General features: G+C 45.0%; 1 protein-coding gene across 6 annotated transcripts in view; it reads left to right on the plus strand.

The window, feature by feature from the left end:
• TANC1 (tetratricopeptide repeat, ankyrin repeat and coiled-coil containing 1) overlaps positions 1–19,908 on the plus strand; it is a 213,214-nt gene that overhangs the window by 18,455 nt on the left and 174,851 nt on the right. For 2 of the 6 annotated variants that reach the window (XM_006126837.5, XM_006126834.5), the window contains exon 1: positions 5,716–6,108. The exons of 3 other annotated variants lie outside the window; for them this stretch is intronic. In XM_006126837.5, the coding sequence (XP_006126899.4) occupies positions 6,083–6,108 (26 nt within the window). In that variant the 5' untranslated portion in view covers positions 5,716–6,082. Of the gene's footprint in view, positions 1–5,715; positions 6,109–19,908 lie in introns of those variants that run through there. One more of the 6 variants, XM_006126833.5, reaches the window with a different exon arrangement.

Here is a 19,908-nt window from a genome sequence, read left to right on the forward strand (position 1 = left end):
AGAAGGAATTGAAGGGGATCTGGACAGTGCCACCTCATATGGCTCATGGTGGGGGAGGGACTATGGGTTCTGCTAGACAAAATTTTCCAGTTCTGGTATGCTGAGTATGCACATAGCTAAGTGCAAACACTGAGTTACTCTGCATTTCCTTCAAACAACTGGACACCACTGAAATTCCAGTGGCAAATAGAGAAGGCCACGAATAAGAACCAGAAAGGATTTTAAATATTGTTGAAAGAAGACTAGAATTTCCTTAGAACTAATGGCGTTGCAGCTATATCAGGATATTTTGGATGCTGATATTGGATGCTGATATGGGAAGCAGGGAGAAGCTGTTATAAAATTACACAAAGTTGTATACCATTTATTTTTAAACAGATAGACTCCTCTTTATCTTGAATGCTCAATTCATCTGTCTGTAGGGAAGCCCAGATTGAGAGAAATAAGTTTGTGACTTTCATGTGACCAAGGCACAATTTTTATTTAAAAAAAAAAAAAACCAAACCAAACCCCAAACCAGAAGTATATTTTCCACAGACTTGATTCCTACAATTATAATAAAGATATAGTAATATGGTAAAAAACCTTAGTCTTCCGATTAAAATTCTGTGTCTGCATCAATTCTGAATGTAGCTAAATTGAAGGCACGGCTACAGCACAGAAGTTTTTTCTGAGAAATGGAGGTAGCACACTGACCATTGTGAAAAAATTACAATTATCCACCCATAATCTCCTCACTTGCCAGTTGCATCTAGCTGTCCAACGGAGCAGAAGAGATGATCTTCTCTACGGAGGCACTGAAAATGAGGCACAGCTCCAGACTTTAAGGCAATTATTGCTAAGAGGAGGAAGGATGAGAGTGGAAGCATGGAGAAGACTGCATGAAACTCAGAAGGGGGAGGGGAAATAGCATAGAATTGAGAGACTCAGCCACACAGCCCCAGAAAATGTGGAATGGGTACAAGTTTAAGAAAAGATAGCATTCATCAATCAAGTATGTAGCTTCTGCAGAGAAAGGAAGAACCATACTTTTCCATTAAATATGTCAAAGAACTAATTAGGTTTGAGACTATAAACCCTCTGCTATAAAAAGCTTACTTAACAGTGTATATATAACTACCCACATACATCAGATTCATGATATGTGATCATTTGTGTTTTCTCCCTTCAGAAGAGAACACATCACCACCACCACAAGATGAACATAGATGGTGAGCCAATGAGGACACTTACCACCTTTGGCTCATAAGTGAGCCAATGAGGACACTAATTCAAAAGTTACTCCATGTATTGTGAGACCAGTGCCAACAAATGAGTAACTTGCAGATGTATCATAGGCCTGTTAAGGGGAAAAGGTATTTTAAAAAAGGATGTGTGTGTTGGCTGGTATGTTTTAATTATATGGTATTTTAAAGTGTATTGGCACACAAGGTAGATAGTATAACAGAGGGGTGGGCAATAATTTTTAAAAGGCGGCGACTTCAGAAATTTCTGAAGTGGTCCTGGCCACTCTGCAAGGGGCGTGGCCTCAGTCGGAAGGGGAGGGGACAGGAGACTTCTTGTGGTGGAGCCTGAGAAGTCTTCCTTTTTCCTCCCTCCCCTGTTCCCTAGAGAAAAATGCCAGCTGTTTTAAAACAGCTGGTGGTGCCCTATAGGCGCCTAGTGGAAGGAGACCTTGCATGCTATCATTGCCCCCAGGCCAATCCGGACCTGGAAGCAGGGCAGCATGTGAAGTGTCCTCACCTCCTCAAGAGTGTGCGGTGGGTAGGAAGACATGCCAGCTGTTTTAAAACAGCTGGCACATCTCTCTAGCCCAGGGATGGGCAAAGGGCCCTCTGAGGGCAGGATCCAGCCTGCCAAGCCGGTGGATCCTGCCTGTAGCCGCCCTGCCGCTCCCCCACCCCCAGGCCAATCAGGACCTGGGGGCGAGGGAGCATGTGAAGTGTCCTCACCCCGCAAGAGTGTTTGTGCAAAGCTCTCTCGCACCCCCCACCAAAGGAACGGGTCAGCTAGAGATAAACATGGCTCTTTTAAAATAGCTGGTGTGTGTGTCTAGCTGCTGCACGCTCTTGCAGGTGCAAGGAGACTTAATGTGTTTCCCCCACCCCCAGGCCTTGATTGGCCTGGGGGTGGGGGAATGGCAAGGCGGCCGTGGGCCAGATCCACTGGCTTGGTGGGCCAGATCCTGGCCCGCGGAGGGCCCTTTGTCCATCCTTGGTGTAATACCTTTAAAAGTGTTAGGTGAGTGTGGTATGAGAGAATTTCCATTTGTTCAGTTATATCTTAAAAACCTAATAAATTATGTACAGAAATCAAGTAAAATATTGATTGTAAAGTGAAGCAGGAAAAAAAAGTTAGGAATTGACAGATTTTAAAGTTTCCTGTGGAACCTAAATATGTCCCTTGTTTGTGTATGTATTATGGTTCAGTCTTTCATTACAAACAGCAGAACCTGAGTTAACAAATACCAGAGTTGCAAAATGAGCAGTCAAGCTCTTTTGGAACTCCAGCAGGGCAAGAGACCAAAACAAAAAGTGCAATAATGTGTTCAATGTAAACTGCTTGAAGGGAAGGCTTTAAAAAAATTCACAAAGTAAGGAAACAGTTTCTGTGATTGTTTCATGTAAAATTAAGAACTAGCATTTTTTTCCTGCTCAGTAAAGGTTCATAGTTGTTTTAAGTCTATATTCAATTATAAACTTTTGAAAGAACCACCGTAGTCATGTTCAGAGATGCGAACATTTCAGATTTAGGAACAACCTGCATTCCCTTGGGGATTGCAAAGCTGAGGTTCTACTCTACTGTTTGTTTGTTCAAAACACAGTGTTGTACAGGTAGGGAAAGGATGTTCTCTAGTGTTTTAGAGTTTGTCGACATTAAAATGCTATGGCACCACAGATGTGAACTATAGTGTAGACACTGACGTAGAATTCTCCCATCGGCATAGGTAATGCACCACCCAAAAAGGCAGCTAAGTCAATGGATAAATGTTCTGTCAACCTAGCATTATCTGCACAGGGATTTAGGGGTGTGAATTTTTTATACCCCTTAGTCACAGTAAATGTTTGGCACGTGTTTTCAGCCCTGCATTAGAGGCTTAGTTTATTTATACATTTCAATCTTGAGATAGCAAGTGTTATTTCAACTCCATATACTTGTAAAACCAGCTTAAAGTCACAATACAGCTTTCCTATAGTAGGTGTATGCCTGCAGCAATAATTAGGAAAAGCTACTGCACAAGTATTACCAGTATTTACAGTAGGTGTAAACACCTAACACAAACGTCCTTTGCTGGGAAGAAAAATCATTCAAGAACACTTGGAAGTTTATTTTAAAAGGTTGAATAATTTACCAAGTTCTGCTGCATGGATACATGCAGTATGTCTAGCTTTTCAAACTTCATATGACCAGGGTTCAATAAACTATAGAATCTACTCGCCCATGGCAAGTAGATTTCAGCTGCGTGTCTCGTTTACCGGCGGTGCACGCATGCGCAATGCGGCTCTTGCGCATGCGCAGTGCGGGGCTGGCGAGCAGCTTTCGCCACTGTTTGTCAAGCCCTGCATATGACTATATGCATTTAGGGAAAAAATTGTACCTTGTAGCATATCACATGCCCACAGAGCGCTGCACAAATTCAATCTATTGATAGATTTCTGAAGTAATATATTTCCTGGACAGTGTTTTTAAAGACAGGAAATGTCAGCAACAATTTCCTCATAGTAGGTAGGTTTAATAGGGGGAAGGAGGCTTTTTTATTAAGAAGTTTGACAATCTACTAGAGACCTGATATGGGTTCGGATTTAGGCTGAACCAGGCTAGGACAAAGGGGTAGAAGAGGAGGTAAACAATAAAAGAACATAATAGCTGGTTTATATACTGACAGATCTCACACTAGGCAGATGCATCTTCAAAAGCTGGATCATCTGTTATGGTAGTGGCTGGATGAGAGTTACAGACCAGTTTACCATAGACAGGACTTCAAAAGGTAGCTTTTTAACATCATTCTGTGGAAGCACAGAGAGAGCAAGTGATTTGTCTAAGATCGCACAAGAAGTCTGTCAGGGTGTATCTACACAGCAAGACTTAACTTGAAATAAGCTACACAAATTGAGTTACGTCAATTGCGTAGCTTGTTTTGAAATTCAAATTGGGAGCGTCTACACAGCACTTATTTCAAAATAGAGCACTCATCCTTTGTCTTCCCTTACTCCTTGTATGATGAGGGTCACAGGAGTTGGAGTAAGAAGTCCTCCAGCTTGACAGTATTTTGACATTATTTCGAAATAACTGCCTGCTGTTTAGACGTGGACTAAGTTATTTCAAAATAACGTTGCTGTGTAGACGTACCCTCACAGAGATGGGAATTTAACATGAATGTCCTGAGTCCCCATTGAGTGTCTTATACACAAGATCAACCTTCCTGACTCTCTTTTGTTTGTTTGTTTGTTAGATTCTGTCATGTCACTTACTGAGTCAGGGTTCAGCATAGACTCCTTCAGTTGGAACTAGCAGAATAAAGGAAGGAAAAATCTAAATGGCCACCCTGCAACTCAGAAACTAATAATTAATAATTAGATTAATGCTTTCCCTCCACCACAGTATTTTATCAGAACAACAAACTATCAAATAGATAAAATAATCGCACCTTAAAGACTAACAAAGCGTAGATGGTATCATGAGCTTTCGTTGGGCACAACCCACTTCTTCAGATGACTGGAGTATTAAAAATCTAGATCAAAGAATAAATAAGGGGTAGGGAGAGGAAAAAGGAGAAAAAAGGGGGAAGGGGTAAAAAGAGAGAGTGAGTGAGTAGATGGTTCAAATAATTACAACAGGCTGATAAGAACAGTTAGCACCTCCATTGTTTGGTTGGTTGGTGAAGCCATTAGGATGTGGAAGGTAGTGTGGGAGCCAGCCAATGTCCCTGTTCATACCATTTGCATAAGTAAATGAAGTTAAGTTCCAATCCTTCCCTGTGTATTTGGCTTATGGAATTGGCCTGAAGCAACACGATGTCTTGGAGATCCATTAATGAGTGTCCATCACTTTAATCTGCCTGGATGTCAGCACAATTTTCAGTGCTGTCATGAATTTAGTTTTTATTGCTTTCTTATGTGTCCAATTTTCTCTTCATTTGTAAGCCTATTTTCAGGGTGCATCTACACTGCAGCCGCAACTCAAAATAAGCTACACAATTTGAGCTATGCAAATTGTATAGCTTATTTTGAGAAAATAGCTTATTTCAAAATTTGGCATTGTCTTCACAACACTTATTTTGAAATAAATTTGCTATTCTGAAACATCCCTTACTCCTCGTGGAATGAGTTTACAGGGTTGTTGGAATAAGGAGCCTGTTATATTTCAAAATAATGGGCATGCTCAGAAGACGTGGAATAGCTATTTGGGGATACTGGAGCACTGTAGACATAGTGTCAGTGGCTAGCTGTTTGGTCAAATGTGTCTCACTAAACTGCTTTCTCTCTCTGTTAGTCTTGCCAGACTCTGTGTCAGGGTGAAATCAAGACTTGAGCTTTAAATTCCTCCTATTTTTCCCTAAGTGGGAAATTATATTTTACTTTTTTTGCATCCTAGGCATCACACCCTTCTGTCTTGAATAAGATGCATTTATTGTTTGTTGGTATAACAATAAAGACTTATCTACCTATATAAAATATTGGACCCACATTTTCATAAGTAACTAATGATTTTGGATCCCCAAATTGATAATTGAAAATCAGACCTCTTGTACATGCTTTTATATAGGTGCACACAATCGCTAGTTATGTTTGAGAACTTGGGTTTAGTACATTAAGAACTTAGAACTACTGTAATGTAATACATAAGATTCCTCAAAGGGCATATGAGTCTTGTGGCCTCTACCCCTTTTGATGCATAAGGACTTGTCTTCACTACACAGTGGATCAACACTACAGTGATTGATCCACCAGCGGTCTGTTATTGTGTCTGCTTAGATGGGGGAGTGCTCAGAGGTCGATTTATCACATCAGTTTCAGTACTTCATCAGGACAAGAAAAGTAGCCAGAGTCAACGAGAAAGCAGCTCCTACTGACCTTACTGCATGGAAATACGTCAACTTCAGTTAAGGTATTTTCGTAGCCTAAGTTGCATAGTTTAGATCGATGTGGATGGGGGAGTGGTGGATAGTGTACATGGTATATTTTTCTCTTACTAAAATCTTAGCCTATGTTTTTCAGACCCCTCCCCCACAGTGTGGAAGGTACACGCTATCTGTTTTTGGTATTGGTTGATATACCATTTTAGAGTAGACCTCCCTTAAAAAGAAATAAATGTCTTTTGTGTCTATTGATGTACCTAAATTTTTAGAATTTTAGGGAGTGCCTCGTGTTTAGAAAAGTAGATGATGTTTAATAATTATATGAATGGATTTTATTTCTAATATTTTATGTGAAAGGGATATCAACTGGTGATCTGGGATGAATATGCTAAATGGAACCATCTTTTTTCCATATGTTTGAAAGTAATTTCTACATTCTGGATATTGAAAATTGCATATAAATTAGTAAGGATGCTAAATTGTGTTTAATCAGATAATTGAGTCATGGATGGAATTTCTTATTGGCTACTCAGTTAGACAAAAAGGGGGGAAACTGCATAGCCCCAGTGGGATTATCTCCTGGAACCCGCTGTGGCTCTGCCTTTTGAATGTAGTTGACTACTTGACTAGTTGCTTTCTTCCCTGTAAATTGGCCTATTTGAAAATGTTCCTATAAACGTTGCCATTGAAAAGGAGCTATATTTTTTTGGTATTTCACTAATTTTTAAGAATTAATAGTGATTTACCAAGGAATTTTTTTAAAAAGTGAGGTTGGGGAATACTTTACAGTTGCTTTATAATGATTAAAGAAGACAGGAATGGTTGATGGGTTGGATTACATTTTTTTAATCTTTTTTTAAAAATTAAAACCCATTAAGTGCCTATGACCAGGATCATCACATAAGTGTTTAAAACTTTAAAAATACCCTAATTAAGCAGTTTCTTACCATCACAATATATAACTCTTCAGTCTCTTGGTGTGTTGACATTTCATTAGTATTTTTTTTCCTTAGTGATCATACAGTCTTCGAGGTTAGACAGAACCTGAATTTGTAATCTTAACCCCTTTCCCCTTAAAAAAGCAATTTGTGTGCTTTTAGCAAAGAAATTAAAAAAAAAATTCCCAAACATTCCTTATCTAGATATAAATAGGAGGATAAGAGGGCATAGGGGACCATGCCCAATTTCCCCCCTCTTTTACAGGGTTACCTTTAATGAGAATTGTGGGGGCCCCCCCACAGGAGAAAATGGTGGCAATGATGTTGTAGTTGAATGTTCTGAAAGTCACACATTTTATTCAGTAAGCTCTATTATTTACAAAATGATAAAGCAGTTTAACACCTGGATTTCTGGTAAAGTTGCATATCGATAAAAGAAACGGATACATTGTCCAATGTTTTCTTTCATATGTTGCCAGGGTTTTACTAGAAGCAGTAAAAGAAAACAACCAAATGGAAATTTCATAAAAAAAAAAAATCCTGACTAATAGATTTCTAAGAAGGACGGCAGCGTTACCCATCAGTATCCATTGACTGGATTAGGGATGTTAAATTAATTAACTAATCAAATAGTCGAAGGGATTTCCATTGACTATTAGATTAGTCTATAAGGGCGCGCCTCCCTTGCTACAGTTCAAAAGCGGAAGCTCCACAGTGAGCACGGGACTAGCGGGGGACTCCATTGGCCCCATGTTCCTTGAAGTGCCTTAGCCTTTGAAATGTACAAGAGCCCCAGCGAGGATCTTGTACATTTCAAAAGCAGAAGCCTGGCTCCTGGGACTCCCCTGCTGGCTCCATACTCCTGCAGTGTCTGAGCCTTTGAAATGTACAAGATCCGTGCTGGGACTTTTGTACATTTCAAAAGCAGAAGTGCAGCAGAAGCAGTGCAAGCGGAGACTGCTTGCTGATAGAGGCAGCGGGGGGGGGGGGGAGGGGGAAGGGGGAGGGAGCGGAAGCTACTGGTTACATCATTAGTCGACTTGTTGTTTACATCCCTAGATTAGATAACTGTTAGTTAAAAGGTATTTTTGTGTAAATATCGCCACTTTAAATACTAAAGAAACCATAAGAAACCATGATTTTAAAAAAGGCTGTCTCTTCTCTTGCTGTGTGACTAGATATGGTCTGGGAGTACTATGAAAACATCATTCTGAGTCTTTGCACATGAAAGGGGGACTGTCATGTTGGTTGACAGTAATCAGTGCAACCTATTAAGAAGTGGTACTGACAACTTTTTTTTAAGCGATCTTCTGGTGAAAGGATTGTGGCCATAACATGGTATTTCAGGAGCGAAGATTATGGAAGCATTGGTGGAAACAGTTGTGATATATGGTCATTAACGGTACGTCTAGACTACATGCCTCTGTTGCCAGAGGCATGTAGATTAGGCTACCCTACATAGGTGATTTAAATAATCGCCGCTTCTTTTAAATTTAAATTTACATGGCTGCCGCGCTGTGCCGATCAGCTGTTTGTCGGCACAGCATGGTAGTCTGGACGCGCGGGGGTCGATATCAAAGGCATCTGTCGACCTCCCATGTATAACGTACCCTAAGGTTTCACAGAAGAACTAAGGGGACACTGGGGACTCGGCAGAAGTAATAGGCTCAGATAATGCAGAACTTTTTTGCAACTTACTTTTTATCTAAGGGAGTCACTCCCTAACAATACCATTGCTCTCAATAACTCCATTGCACCATAGTGGATTTGGAGCAGTTTTGTGTTGTCTTGAAATAATTAAACCAATATGTGGACAAAGTTGAAACTAACTCAGAATATCCTGGCTTAAACTAGAAGTTGTCCATAATGAAAGCTGTGGGTCCAAACAGTCTTTGTGGATCAGGCCAGTTTACAGTATTCTGAGCTAATTCAGGGAGAGGAGAACATCTTGCAAAATATTACTTGTGTGTGTACCCTTATAAGGTGCTGGAAGAGAAAATAAATGCACCTCTCAGGATGCTACTAAGAAAGTCTGAAAGGTCTATTAAAACTATTCGTGAACAAGGAAGCTCTCCAGTGCTTGTCGATGTAAAGGATAACTGCTTATTTTCCTGAAAAATGGTATTGATTCTTATCCTCATTCAGAAGATGGCATGATCTTATTGGAAATCCCCAAATGCTAAGCTTCATGTAATATTTGACTAAATGTTGGAAAGACTTAAAAGGTAACCACAGAGTATAATTCCTTGTGGCTGAAACTCCCAAGACTTGACTCCACAGTTAACAGCCTGTGCTAAATTCTCCTCTCATCCCCTGAACTCCAGTGTCTTGCCCAAAGATTTATTGTACCAGAAAAGAGACTAAACTCTGAGGCACAAAAATAAGTTAGCAACCACTTAGTTGTGGCCTGAACACTAGCTACTTTTATATTTTTCCAGAGTGGAAAGGGAACTTTCAGACAGATGAAATAGCATCTGTCCTATTACCCAGATAAGTCATGATTTCCCCACATTCCTTATTAACCTTTGTCATAATGGTAGCAGCAATTAGAGCGAGGATCTCTAGTCTCCTATTTCACTTAACTGGCTTGTCCAGCCTCTATGAGCAGTGATCATCAAAGAACTCCAGGGGTCACTGATTTCAAAGCCCCATGCCTGAAACATATTCAGTCCACAAAAATTATTTCGGAAACTGGACTCCTGTGTACTGAAGGGAGAGAATACCCAACTCTCATAGGTTAAGTATTTGATTCTGTGGAACGTGATATTAACTGTCAACACAAGAATTCAGATAAGGATTCAATCATCCACCTAAATAAGGGATGCACTTAGTAGTTACTCTGGGGATGTCTACACTGCCAAAACAAACCAACCCTCCTGATTTGTCCCCTTAACCATCCACAAAACCTTAACCCGTGTCAGTGAGAGAGAACAGAATGGAAGTCTTAATATTGGCACAGCCAAGCAGGTGAAATCCCTGGAACGTGCTATGGGATCTGGGATGAATGTGTCAAGTTCCAAATGCTAGCTGGAGAATTCAACAGGGGCACCAGGATTGCACATACAAATATGTTGTAGATGGTGATGAAAAGGAGCCAGCACCTTTTCAGTTGGACTAATGATGTTAAGTAACGGTTAATTTCCGTGTCAAGTAGTCAGTAGAATTTCCATCAACTAGTTGATAGGCACTTCTGCATTTCTCCTTAGAAATCTACAAGAGCTCCCACTGGGGAAGTCCCACAGGACTCTGGGCTTCATGCAGCCAAGACGGTATTTGAAAGGGACAGTGCTGAGCAGGGGATCAGCTGTGTGGTGCTGCCCCTTTGAAGTATTCCTTCCCCAATCCCCTTTGCTGCCTCTATCTGATAGAGGCAGCAAGGGGGAGGGCGGATGCAATGGAATCAGCTAGTTGACTAGTCAACTAGTCCTTAACATCCCTAAGTTGGACAGTTGTGTTTTCTGTACAGGCAGTCCCCGAGTTACGCGGATCCGACTTATGTCGGATCCGCAGTTACGAACGGGGTTCCTCTCCCTGGTCTCCAGCAGACCAGGGAGAGGAAGCAAAGCGGCGGAACACGTGGGCAGCGGACAGGGCTGTCCGCTGCCCACGCGCTCCGAGGCTTGGCTCTGCTTTGCCCGCCCCCATCCCCCTGGTCTGCAGACCAGAGGGAGAGGGGAGCAAAGCCGCGGAGCGCCCAGCCAGCTAACAGCCCAGAGCGTCTGGGCTGTCAGCTGATCACGCGCTCCGCGGCTTGGCTCTGCTTGGCTCTGCTTTGCCCCCCCCCCCCCCCGTCCCCCTGGTCTGCAGACCAGGGGGAGAGGGGGGCAAAGCAGAGCCAAGCCGCGGAGCGCCCAGCCAGCTAACAGCCCAGAGCGTCTGGGCTGTCAGCTGTCAGCGCGCTCCGCGGCTTGGCTCTGCTTTGCCCCCCCCCCCCCCCGATCCCCCTGGTCTGCAGACCAGGAGGACGGGGGGGGGGGGGGAAAGCAGAGCAAAGCCGCGGAGCACGCGAGCAGCGGACAGCCACGGCGCGTCTGGGCTGTCCCGCTGCCCCCGTGCTCCGTGGCTTTGCTCCAGACACCTGTGGTACAGCAGCTGGGGCGCTGCCAGTTGGTCCCGTAGCGCCGCTCTGGGCGCTACTGGACCAACCGGGCAGCACCCCAGCTGCTCTGCCCCAGGCTCCTGATTCAGCCACTGCTGGTGAGATTCAGCAGCGGCTGAATCAGGACGCCTGGGGCAGAGCAGCTTGGGTGCAGCTGGGTTGGTCCAGTAGCGCCGAGGAGCGGCGGCGCTACTGGACCAACCCAGCAGCACCCCAGCTGCTCTGCCCCAGGCGTCCCCAAGTCAGCCGCTGCTGAAACTGACCAGTGGCTGACTACAGGAAGCCCCTGCCCCGGGCTTCCTGGAATCAGCCGCTGATCAGTTTCAGCAGCAGCTGACTTGGGGATGCCTGGGGTTCTTAAGTTGAATCTGTATGTAAGTCAGAACTGGCGTCCAGATTCAGCCGCTGTTGAAACTGATCAGTTTCAGCAGCGGCTGAATCTGGACGCCAGTTCCGACTTACATACAGATTCAACTTAAGAACAAACCTACAGTCCCTATCTTGTACGTAACCCGGGGACTGCCTGTATATAGTTGCACACAAAGAACAGAATGGTGACACAAGCCCAACTGTCGGTGGGCAGAAAGAAGTCTAAACTCTACATCAGTGATACTCACTTAGATCTACCTGCAGGCTGGTTTAAGAATTTTATGATGAAATGGGCCATTTGCACAGAAGGCTGACCAAAAGAAAGAATCAGCTGCCAATAAAGACCTTAATTGTACCATAAATATTAGTGTTTCTATATTTAAGCCAATTTTATAAATCAACATTATTGCCTGCATTTGTTACAATCTCTGATGACAGCAGAGGTGACATTGATGATCTCTGGCAAGTTTTGTGAATAGTGATTTTTAAGAGGTCAGGGCAAGGCACATGCATTGGTGAGGGTGCTCATCTGTCAGGTGATTGCAGTATTGTGTTCTTATAATGTTCATGGTAGAAAATCATAACATTTATCCAAACATTATTAAAACATAGCTAGCTTCTGGCTATTCTGAAACTGGTCAGCACATTGACTCCAGAAGTCCAGAAAGTCCCACTTCTCTGAATTTTGTCTTCAAGACAGCTGAGCTATGAGGCCTTACAATTTCTAATTGAAAGGCATCCTCATCAGTTGAATCAAGAATACCTTTGCTTCAGAACCGCAAAGTCCATTGGCAGAAACAGCAAACAAATCACAAACAAAAGCAAATTCTTTGTAATTTTCAAATCACACTTTGAAACTTTTGATCAGACAGTTTAGGAATTTATGTATCATTTTCTTAGAAGTTTCATCCATAGCAACATGTGGTATGGGAAAGTGCAACATCTTTTTTGTTTAATCTGTCTGAAAGATTTCAAAATTCTTCTCAAAGGCATGTTCTTTTTTCAAACAGATCACAAACATTGCTTGCACAGCGTTGGAGGTGCAAAGTTGAGGGAGTTGAAGTGACCAGTAATATTGCACACGAGCTATCTGTGACATACAGGGGATATCATTTAATAAATTCTAGGAACTTGCAAGCCTTATTGGTTTCAAAGAAGTTCTATCTTTTTGAAGCACATAAAACCTCTCTAACATATGGCTCATACTTAACCAGCAAACTCCACTATGCTGGAAGAGGTTACTGTTTTTAGCTGAAATGTCTTGTAAAAGAGTTTTAAAAAGATGATGACGTGAGCCAGATGCTGAGTGTATGTAGTTTACTAATTTCATCACAGTGCCCATTTCATTTCCCCCTGCAAATCCGTAGACAGTTTTATCACACAGGGTAGTATAGTGTATGATGCAGTGACAGCTATTTAATGAAGGATGTATTGCTGCTGAAAAAGAGGAAGCAAAGCCCTTCTTGTTCCCTGTAAAGGAGGGACCTCTGTCTGTAAGAAGTAAGTTTACTTTCTGCGATTATTTCAAACTTAATTTCTCTTTTAGTGTACATTTCTAATGGTATTAAGCAAAAACATCATCATCGTAAAATTTAACAAGCAGTGATAAGTGGGCAATGTCACTTAAATCGCTTAATTTGTTCACAGCAGAGAGACATGTATTTGCTGGTTTTCAAATAAAAAATCAGTGTTGACAAACAGTTCTTGTAAATTATCTCTAATCTCTGCACTGGTATGGAATCAGATGTGAACTTGATTCACAATGTCATCTTTGTTTTTTATCTCCTGCAAAAAGCTACCTCAGCATTTCCAACATGCACTTCTTCATAAACTCGGCATCCAGGAAAGGTTATTTCTTAAGAACGGCCGTACTGGGTCAGACCAAAGGTCCATCTAGCCCAGTATCCTGTCTTCCGACAGTGGCCAGCACCAGGTGCCCCAGAGAGGGTGGACCGAAGACAATGATCAAGCTCTCAGCTTGAAAGTTCATAGCCCTGTCACCCTTCTGTCCAGCAGCTTCTGCTTTCCAGCTGCCCAACTCTAAAAGCAGTGCTACTGCCAGCAGCAAGCAGAAGTAATGACAGTACACCTTACAGTTCAACCCTTCTGTACTGCTGCTGGTGGCAGTGCTGTCTTTAGAGCTGGGCACCCAGCCAGGAGCTACTCATCAGCCAATGCTTAATCTGAGCCATGACTTGCTGGGTCTGAGCACTAGCACCACTACTATTTCAAATTCAGCCTGCCAGTAAGGTACTTACTAAGGAATTCATTACAAATTACAGGCAACATGTTGCTATTTGTACATTTAATTACAAACTTCTTTAAGGTGAGCTGGGGGCTCACACGGGAAAACTTGACATGCCACATTTGACTTGAGAGAATGAAGGTGCTTTTCTTGTGCTACATGAAAGCCTGCTCCAAAACCCGGATATGATGCAGTTAAAGGTATGTGAATGTTAAACAAGTCCTTTTGAATTAGGCCTCATTCTTTGGGGAGGAGGGGCATCAGTAAACTTGAGGGCTACCTCAGTTATGGTAGGTCTACACAGCAAAGTTATTTCAAAATAACAGCCCTTATTTCGAAATAACTTTCCTAGTGTCTACACAGCTGAACCGCTATTTCGAAATAAATTCTAAATAGAGGAGCGCTAATTTCAAATTTGGTAAACCTCATTCCATGAGGAATAACACCAAATTCGAAATAGCTATTTCGAAATAAGTGCTGTGTAGACACTTATTTCAAAATAGGGGGCCTCCAGCCTTCCCAGGATGCCCTGGTGGCCACTCCAGCCTCAACCAAGAACACTCCTCTCCCTCTCTACCATCCCTGGAGCCCTTAAAGGGGTTGACTAGAGCCAGCAGTCACTGCCCCTGACCCAGTGGCCCCAAAACATGAGCCAGCAAGCCTCTGGCAGCCAGCCCTCCACCGCTCCCCAGGAGCAGTCTGCCAGCTCCCAGGAGAAGGCGGGCACCTTCCTGGTCCAGGGCAGAGATCATGGACCTTATTCAGGTTTGCGGGGGATGCCCCCAATGTCCATGATCTCGGCACTAGACGGAGGAACGTGGCCGTCTATGGCAGGATAGCTGCCAGCCTGGACACCAAAGGCCAGATGCGAACCCAGGAGCAAGTTCACATGCACATCAGGTTAGTCTGGTGAGACCCCCCACCTCTGAGTCCTGAGCTTCCCCTCCCCCTATTCCCCTTGCTTCCCCCTTCCAGCTCACTCCTCCCAGGTTTCTCCCCCTCCCCCTTCTTTCCTCTCCTTTCCTGCCTCCTTTCCCCAGTCTCACCAGAGTTTCATCCCCCTTCCCCCCCAGGTTTTGTTAAATAAAGTGAGTTTGTGTTTATGAAAAAACTTGTATTTTTTTGGACATCAGGAAGGGTGGTTAGGGAGGGGAAAGTGGAAGGACATTAGGAGGAATGAGGCACAAGCCCCCAGTGGGGCAGACCAGGGAGAGTGTTAGTGGCCCTCAGGGTGGAAGCTCTCCTGGATACTGGCAGCCTGCAAAAAGTGCTGCCAGGCTTGCAGCAACATGTCCAAGATCTTCAGGAGGGCTCTACTGCTTCCAGTCCAGTCCTAAGTTTGGCGTGCTGTTAACATCTTTTCTGAGGAAAGTTACACCTGTTATATCAATTTATTTATACACTTTGAAAGATTCTTCTTTATAGCTATAAAAGATATGTTCTGTACTGCTTTATGATTGGTGGTTTCTCACTCACACTTCCTAATGCACTTCATACATTGACAGCTTACATATTCATAGGCATGAATACAATTGATTCTATAGAGCAATATGGCTTTAAGCAAGCATCTAACATCAGTGGGCGGTTTCTGCTGGTTGGCATAACAGGAAACTGTTCATACTGCTCCTGAAAGAGCAAATTGGGCGTGCATTGGGGGGGTCCGGCTATAGCCACATTGTTCAAGCCAACTAGCCATACTCAACCAGCCAAATAGCCACATGTGGCTAGTAACTAGTGTATTGGACACCATGGCTTTAAGACAGAAACACATATATGTGAAAGGACCAAGGCAGCATAGAAAGGGACATCGGAATGGACTGGAAAGGAAAAGGAAAAGACATTATTCAGCGCACATACACAGCTTATATTTGCCACAGGAAAAAACTGTCATGGCTTTTGGGTATAAAAGAGACCCTTTCTGGGAATATTTAAGAAATTCATTCCATGGGTAAAAATGGAAAACGTGTGAAGTGTTAGCAGTGCAAGATGGTAATGATGCAAGGCCTAGCCACAAGAATGAAACATAAGGAAAACTGTTGTGGGAGAAGATGATGTGGATAAGGATGTAGATATATCTGAAGAACAATGTGGATCAGCTTTGCAATGCATCATTCTTCAAAAGTCTCTTTAGGCCTTTTAGCAAGTGTGAGTTAAAAAGTAAATTCCCAAGCTGTTTGCTGTGTTGGATGTTGCTAGAAAAAAAGTTTAGCTTCTTCTTCGAGTGGTCCCCGTGGGTGCTCCACTCCAGGTGTCGGGTCCCGTCCCGGCGCCGCTGGTCGGAAAACTTCTATAGCCGTAGCCGAGCCGGACCGCGCACGCGCGGACACAGCGCGCGGCGTTCGCGCCTTTGCAACGGACCGGCTCCCCCTTGTCAGTTCCTCTCAGCCGCCCGTGGTTGCTGGCGGAACGCCGTTTGTCTCCTCAGACAGGAGCCGTTACTACACAAAAAAAAAAAAAAAAAAAAGAAAGAGAAAGTTAGTTAGTTAATTGGTTAATAATAGTTAGTTAGGTAAAAAAAAAAAAAAAGAAGAAGACAAAAGACAAAAACGAGACATTATGCCTGGGTCACCGGGATTTAAACGGTGCGCTCTCTGCAAGGAAGCCATGCCAGCATCTGACGGGCATGAAGCTTGTGTCAGATGCTTAGGAGAGGCGCATGTGCCACAAAAATGCACTCACTGTGCTAAATTGACTCCGCGGGCACGCAGAGATAGAGATATGCGCCTGAAACTGCTGTTGTGTGACAAAGCTTTACAGCCTCCGGAGCAGCAGGTCTCAAAGTCCTCTATGGGACAAAGGAAGAGATCAGATTCCCCTGAGGCGTTGGGATCAAAAAAGAAGAGAGTTTCTCCCACCCGCTCTCTCCCGCCTCCCTCGCTGTCCCGGGCTGGTCAGGAGCACAAGCCGGGTGTCTCCGGGGCGGCAACGCACTCAGGCAGGTCGCATAAGCCGCAAGCGGCAAGCCGCTCGTTATCGGCACCGGCTCCGCGTCCCGCCGAGAGCACGGTCGCTGCGGAACGCTCGGCACCGCCACAGGGGCTGGAGCCGCGACAGTCTGCCCAGCCGCATCGAGCGGCACCGCAAACGGCTATTGGGGGCCAGGACAAGCCGGCACCGTGCTCGGCACCGGATGCCGCATTGCCAGATGGCACCGGGGAGCGGAACGAACGGGGCCGGCAGATTGCCCCCCACCGTGCCGAGTCGGCACCGGCAGATCATGCTGCTATCGCAGCTGCACCGAGTGACCCTCTGCCTGCGGTGCCGGGCAGGATGCTAATTCCTGCCGACAATCCTGGCGAAATTATTCCTCCCCCTACCAGCTGTTCCTTATCAGTGCAAGGGGGAGAGGCTTCCCCTGCCTCAGCAGTCCCGACAAAGGCTGCTAGAAAGTCAGCACGAAGGCATTCAATTTCACCTTCACCTCAGCCTTCAGTTTCTCCTTCTCAGTCAATGAGGGCTAGTCATCCTCCGTTGTCTCATAGCCCAACAATGCCTTCTCCTCGCTGTAGGTCAAGATCTTGTTACTCTGACCATCGGGAACGATATCATTGCTACCGTCGGGAATCATCATACAGATCCCGCTCACCTAGCTACTCCCCGCCTAGATCTTATCATAGGCGGTATGACAGCAGATATTCCTCGCGAAGGTCTTCCCCTGACCATTTTGAATATAGAAGTCACCGGTCAGTTTCGGGATATGGGAGACCTCATTCTCGCTCTCATCACTGCTGCTGCCATACTCCTCATGAGGCACGTCAATCATCTCCAATTCAACACTGGAAGAGGGCATCGCCTAAGCACCAGAATCCTTCGCCTTCAGTTCAGCTATCTGAGCCCGAGGAAGGCCAGATATCGGATACGGACGATCAATTACGATCTGTAACTCAAAAAGATATTTCGACCTCTTCCCCAGACGATGCAGTGTTTGAAGGGGATCCATCTCCCCCGGACGACATTAAAGACTTTCAAGACCTTTTTAGGAGAGTAGCCCAGTCTCAAGAGGTTCAGATAGCAGACACTCCAACGAAGCAGTTTAAGCTCTGGAGAAATTTACACCCCAAACAACAATCTAAGGTTGCTCTTCCTATGGACGAGGCGATCCTCCAATCAGCAGCAGAGATTTGGAATACCCCGGCTTCGACTCCACCAACTTCGAAACCGGCGGAAAAGCGTTATTTTATAGCATCCAAAGACTCGGAATTTCTGTTTACTCACCCGCAACCAAACTCCTTGGTCGTCGACGCAGCTCTCCAAAGGGCTAAGAACCCACAATTGAAGAATGCGGGGGCTGATAAAGAGGCAAAGAAACTTGACATATTTGGCCGAAAGGTTTATACATCGGCCACCTTGCTTCTTCGCATAGCGAATTATACAGCTCTGTTGGCGAATCATAGCTTCGACAGTATAGCGAAACTTACAGACCTGTCCCAAAGATCATCGGAGGCGGACAGAGAGTTGTTACGATCGATCCTCAAGGAGGGCTATGCATGTTCCAAGGCCAATCTTCAGATAGCCATGGATATAGCAGATACAGCAGCTCGAGGAGTGGCAACAGCGGTGTCCATGAGGCGCTCTTCTTGGCTCGCCACGGCGGCAGTGCCCAAGGAGTTGCACTCCAAGGTAGAAGACCTCCCGTTTGACAAGGTGAGGTTGTTTGCAGAAAAGACAGATGAGGTGCTTCACACGGGAAAAGATTCAAGAACGACACTTCGGACGCTGGGGATGTACGCACCGCCATTCCGCCGCCGTCGTTATTTTCCATACCAAAGACGGTACGATTATCAGTCTCGGAGGCAAACAAATCGTCCGTTCGACCAGTCGCGACCTAGACAGCGCCCTCAACGAAGGCGTCCACCACCACCCAGGGTGACGGGCACGCCCGCCTCAAAACAGCAAGTTTGACTCCCTTGTCGGGGGCAAGCGCATCATACCAATCGTCATTACACAGACAAAACCCATTTTTCACCACCGCTTACGACCTTACTATCATCAATGGGTCGCAATAACATCGGACAAGTGGGTTCTGGAAGTCATAAGCAGCGGCTTCACCATTCCTTTCACTTCCATCCCTCCCACCACCCCACCCTCCCCGTCCCTTTTCAGGGACCCATCTCACGAGGATCTCCTGCGACAGGAAGTCCATCACCTCCTGGACATCGGAGCGATAGAGAGGGTCCCCGATCAGTTCAGGGGAAGAGGGTTCTATTCCAGATACTTTCTAACGGAAAAGAAATCGGGGGGCTGGAGACCCATTCTCGATCTAAGACGTCTGAATCGTTATCTTCGCAGACAGCGCTTCAAAATGGTGACACTGACTTCCATAATCCCATCCCTCGATGTCAACGATTGGTTCGCTGCCCTCGATTTACAAGATGCGTATTTTCACATCACAATACATCCCGCGCACAGGCGTTTTCTGCGATTTGTGATAGGTCTCGATCATTTTCAGTATCGGGTTCTACCATTCGGTCTGGCTTCAGCACCCAGAGCCTTCTCAAAAACCCTGGCCGTCGTGGCAGCTCATCTGCGTCGGTTACAGGTGATAATATATCCATACCTGGACGACTGTTTAATAAAAGGTGCCACGCAGCGAGAGGCATCGCAGATGGTGGCGACGGTAGAACAAACGTTCGAGGCACTCGGCCTCCTCCTCAACAGGAAAAAATCAACACTTATTCCGACGCAATTCATAAAGTTTATAGGGATAAACCTCGATTCACGCACGGCGAGAGCTTACTTACCTCACGAAAGGTTTCAAGCGATCAAGGATCTCGTGACCATACTAACCAGCAACACCATGGTATCGGTACACAGTTGCCTGCGTCTCCTGGGCCACATGGCAGCGGCCACTGCTGTAGTTCCTCATGCGCGCCTCCACCTGAGGGGTCTCCAACATTGGTTGTCCACAGTTTATGTCCCTGTGAGGCACGACATCCAAAAGGTAGTATGCCTACCTCCGCATGTCCAAAGATCCCTGCAGTGGTGGACGAAAAAGCAAAACCTTCTGCCAGGGGTTCCATTCCATCGACAACAACCATCGGTACAGATAACATCGGATGCCTCACTCATCGGCTGGGGGGCCCACATGGGCAGCGAACGAATTCAGGGCAAATGGTCTCCCAGCGAAAGGCGTCTGCACATAAATCTGTTGGAGCTTCGGGCAATCTTCTACGCCTGC

The sequence above is a fragment of the Pelodiscus sinensis genome, chromosome 7, assembly GCF_052426305.1.
Source record: "Pelodiscus sinensis isolate ZL-2025 chromosome 7, ASM5242630v1, whole genome shotgun sequence".
Taxonomy (NCBI): Eukaryota; Metazoa; Chordata; order Testudines; family Trionychidae; genus Pelodiscus; species Pelodiscus sinensis.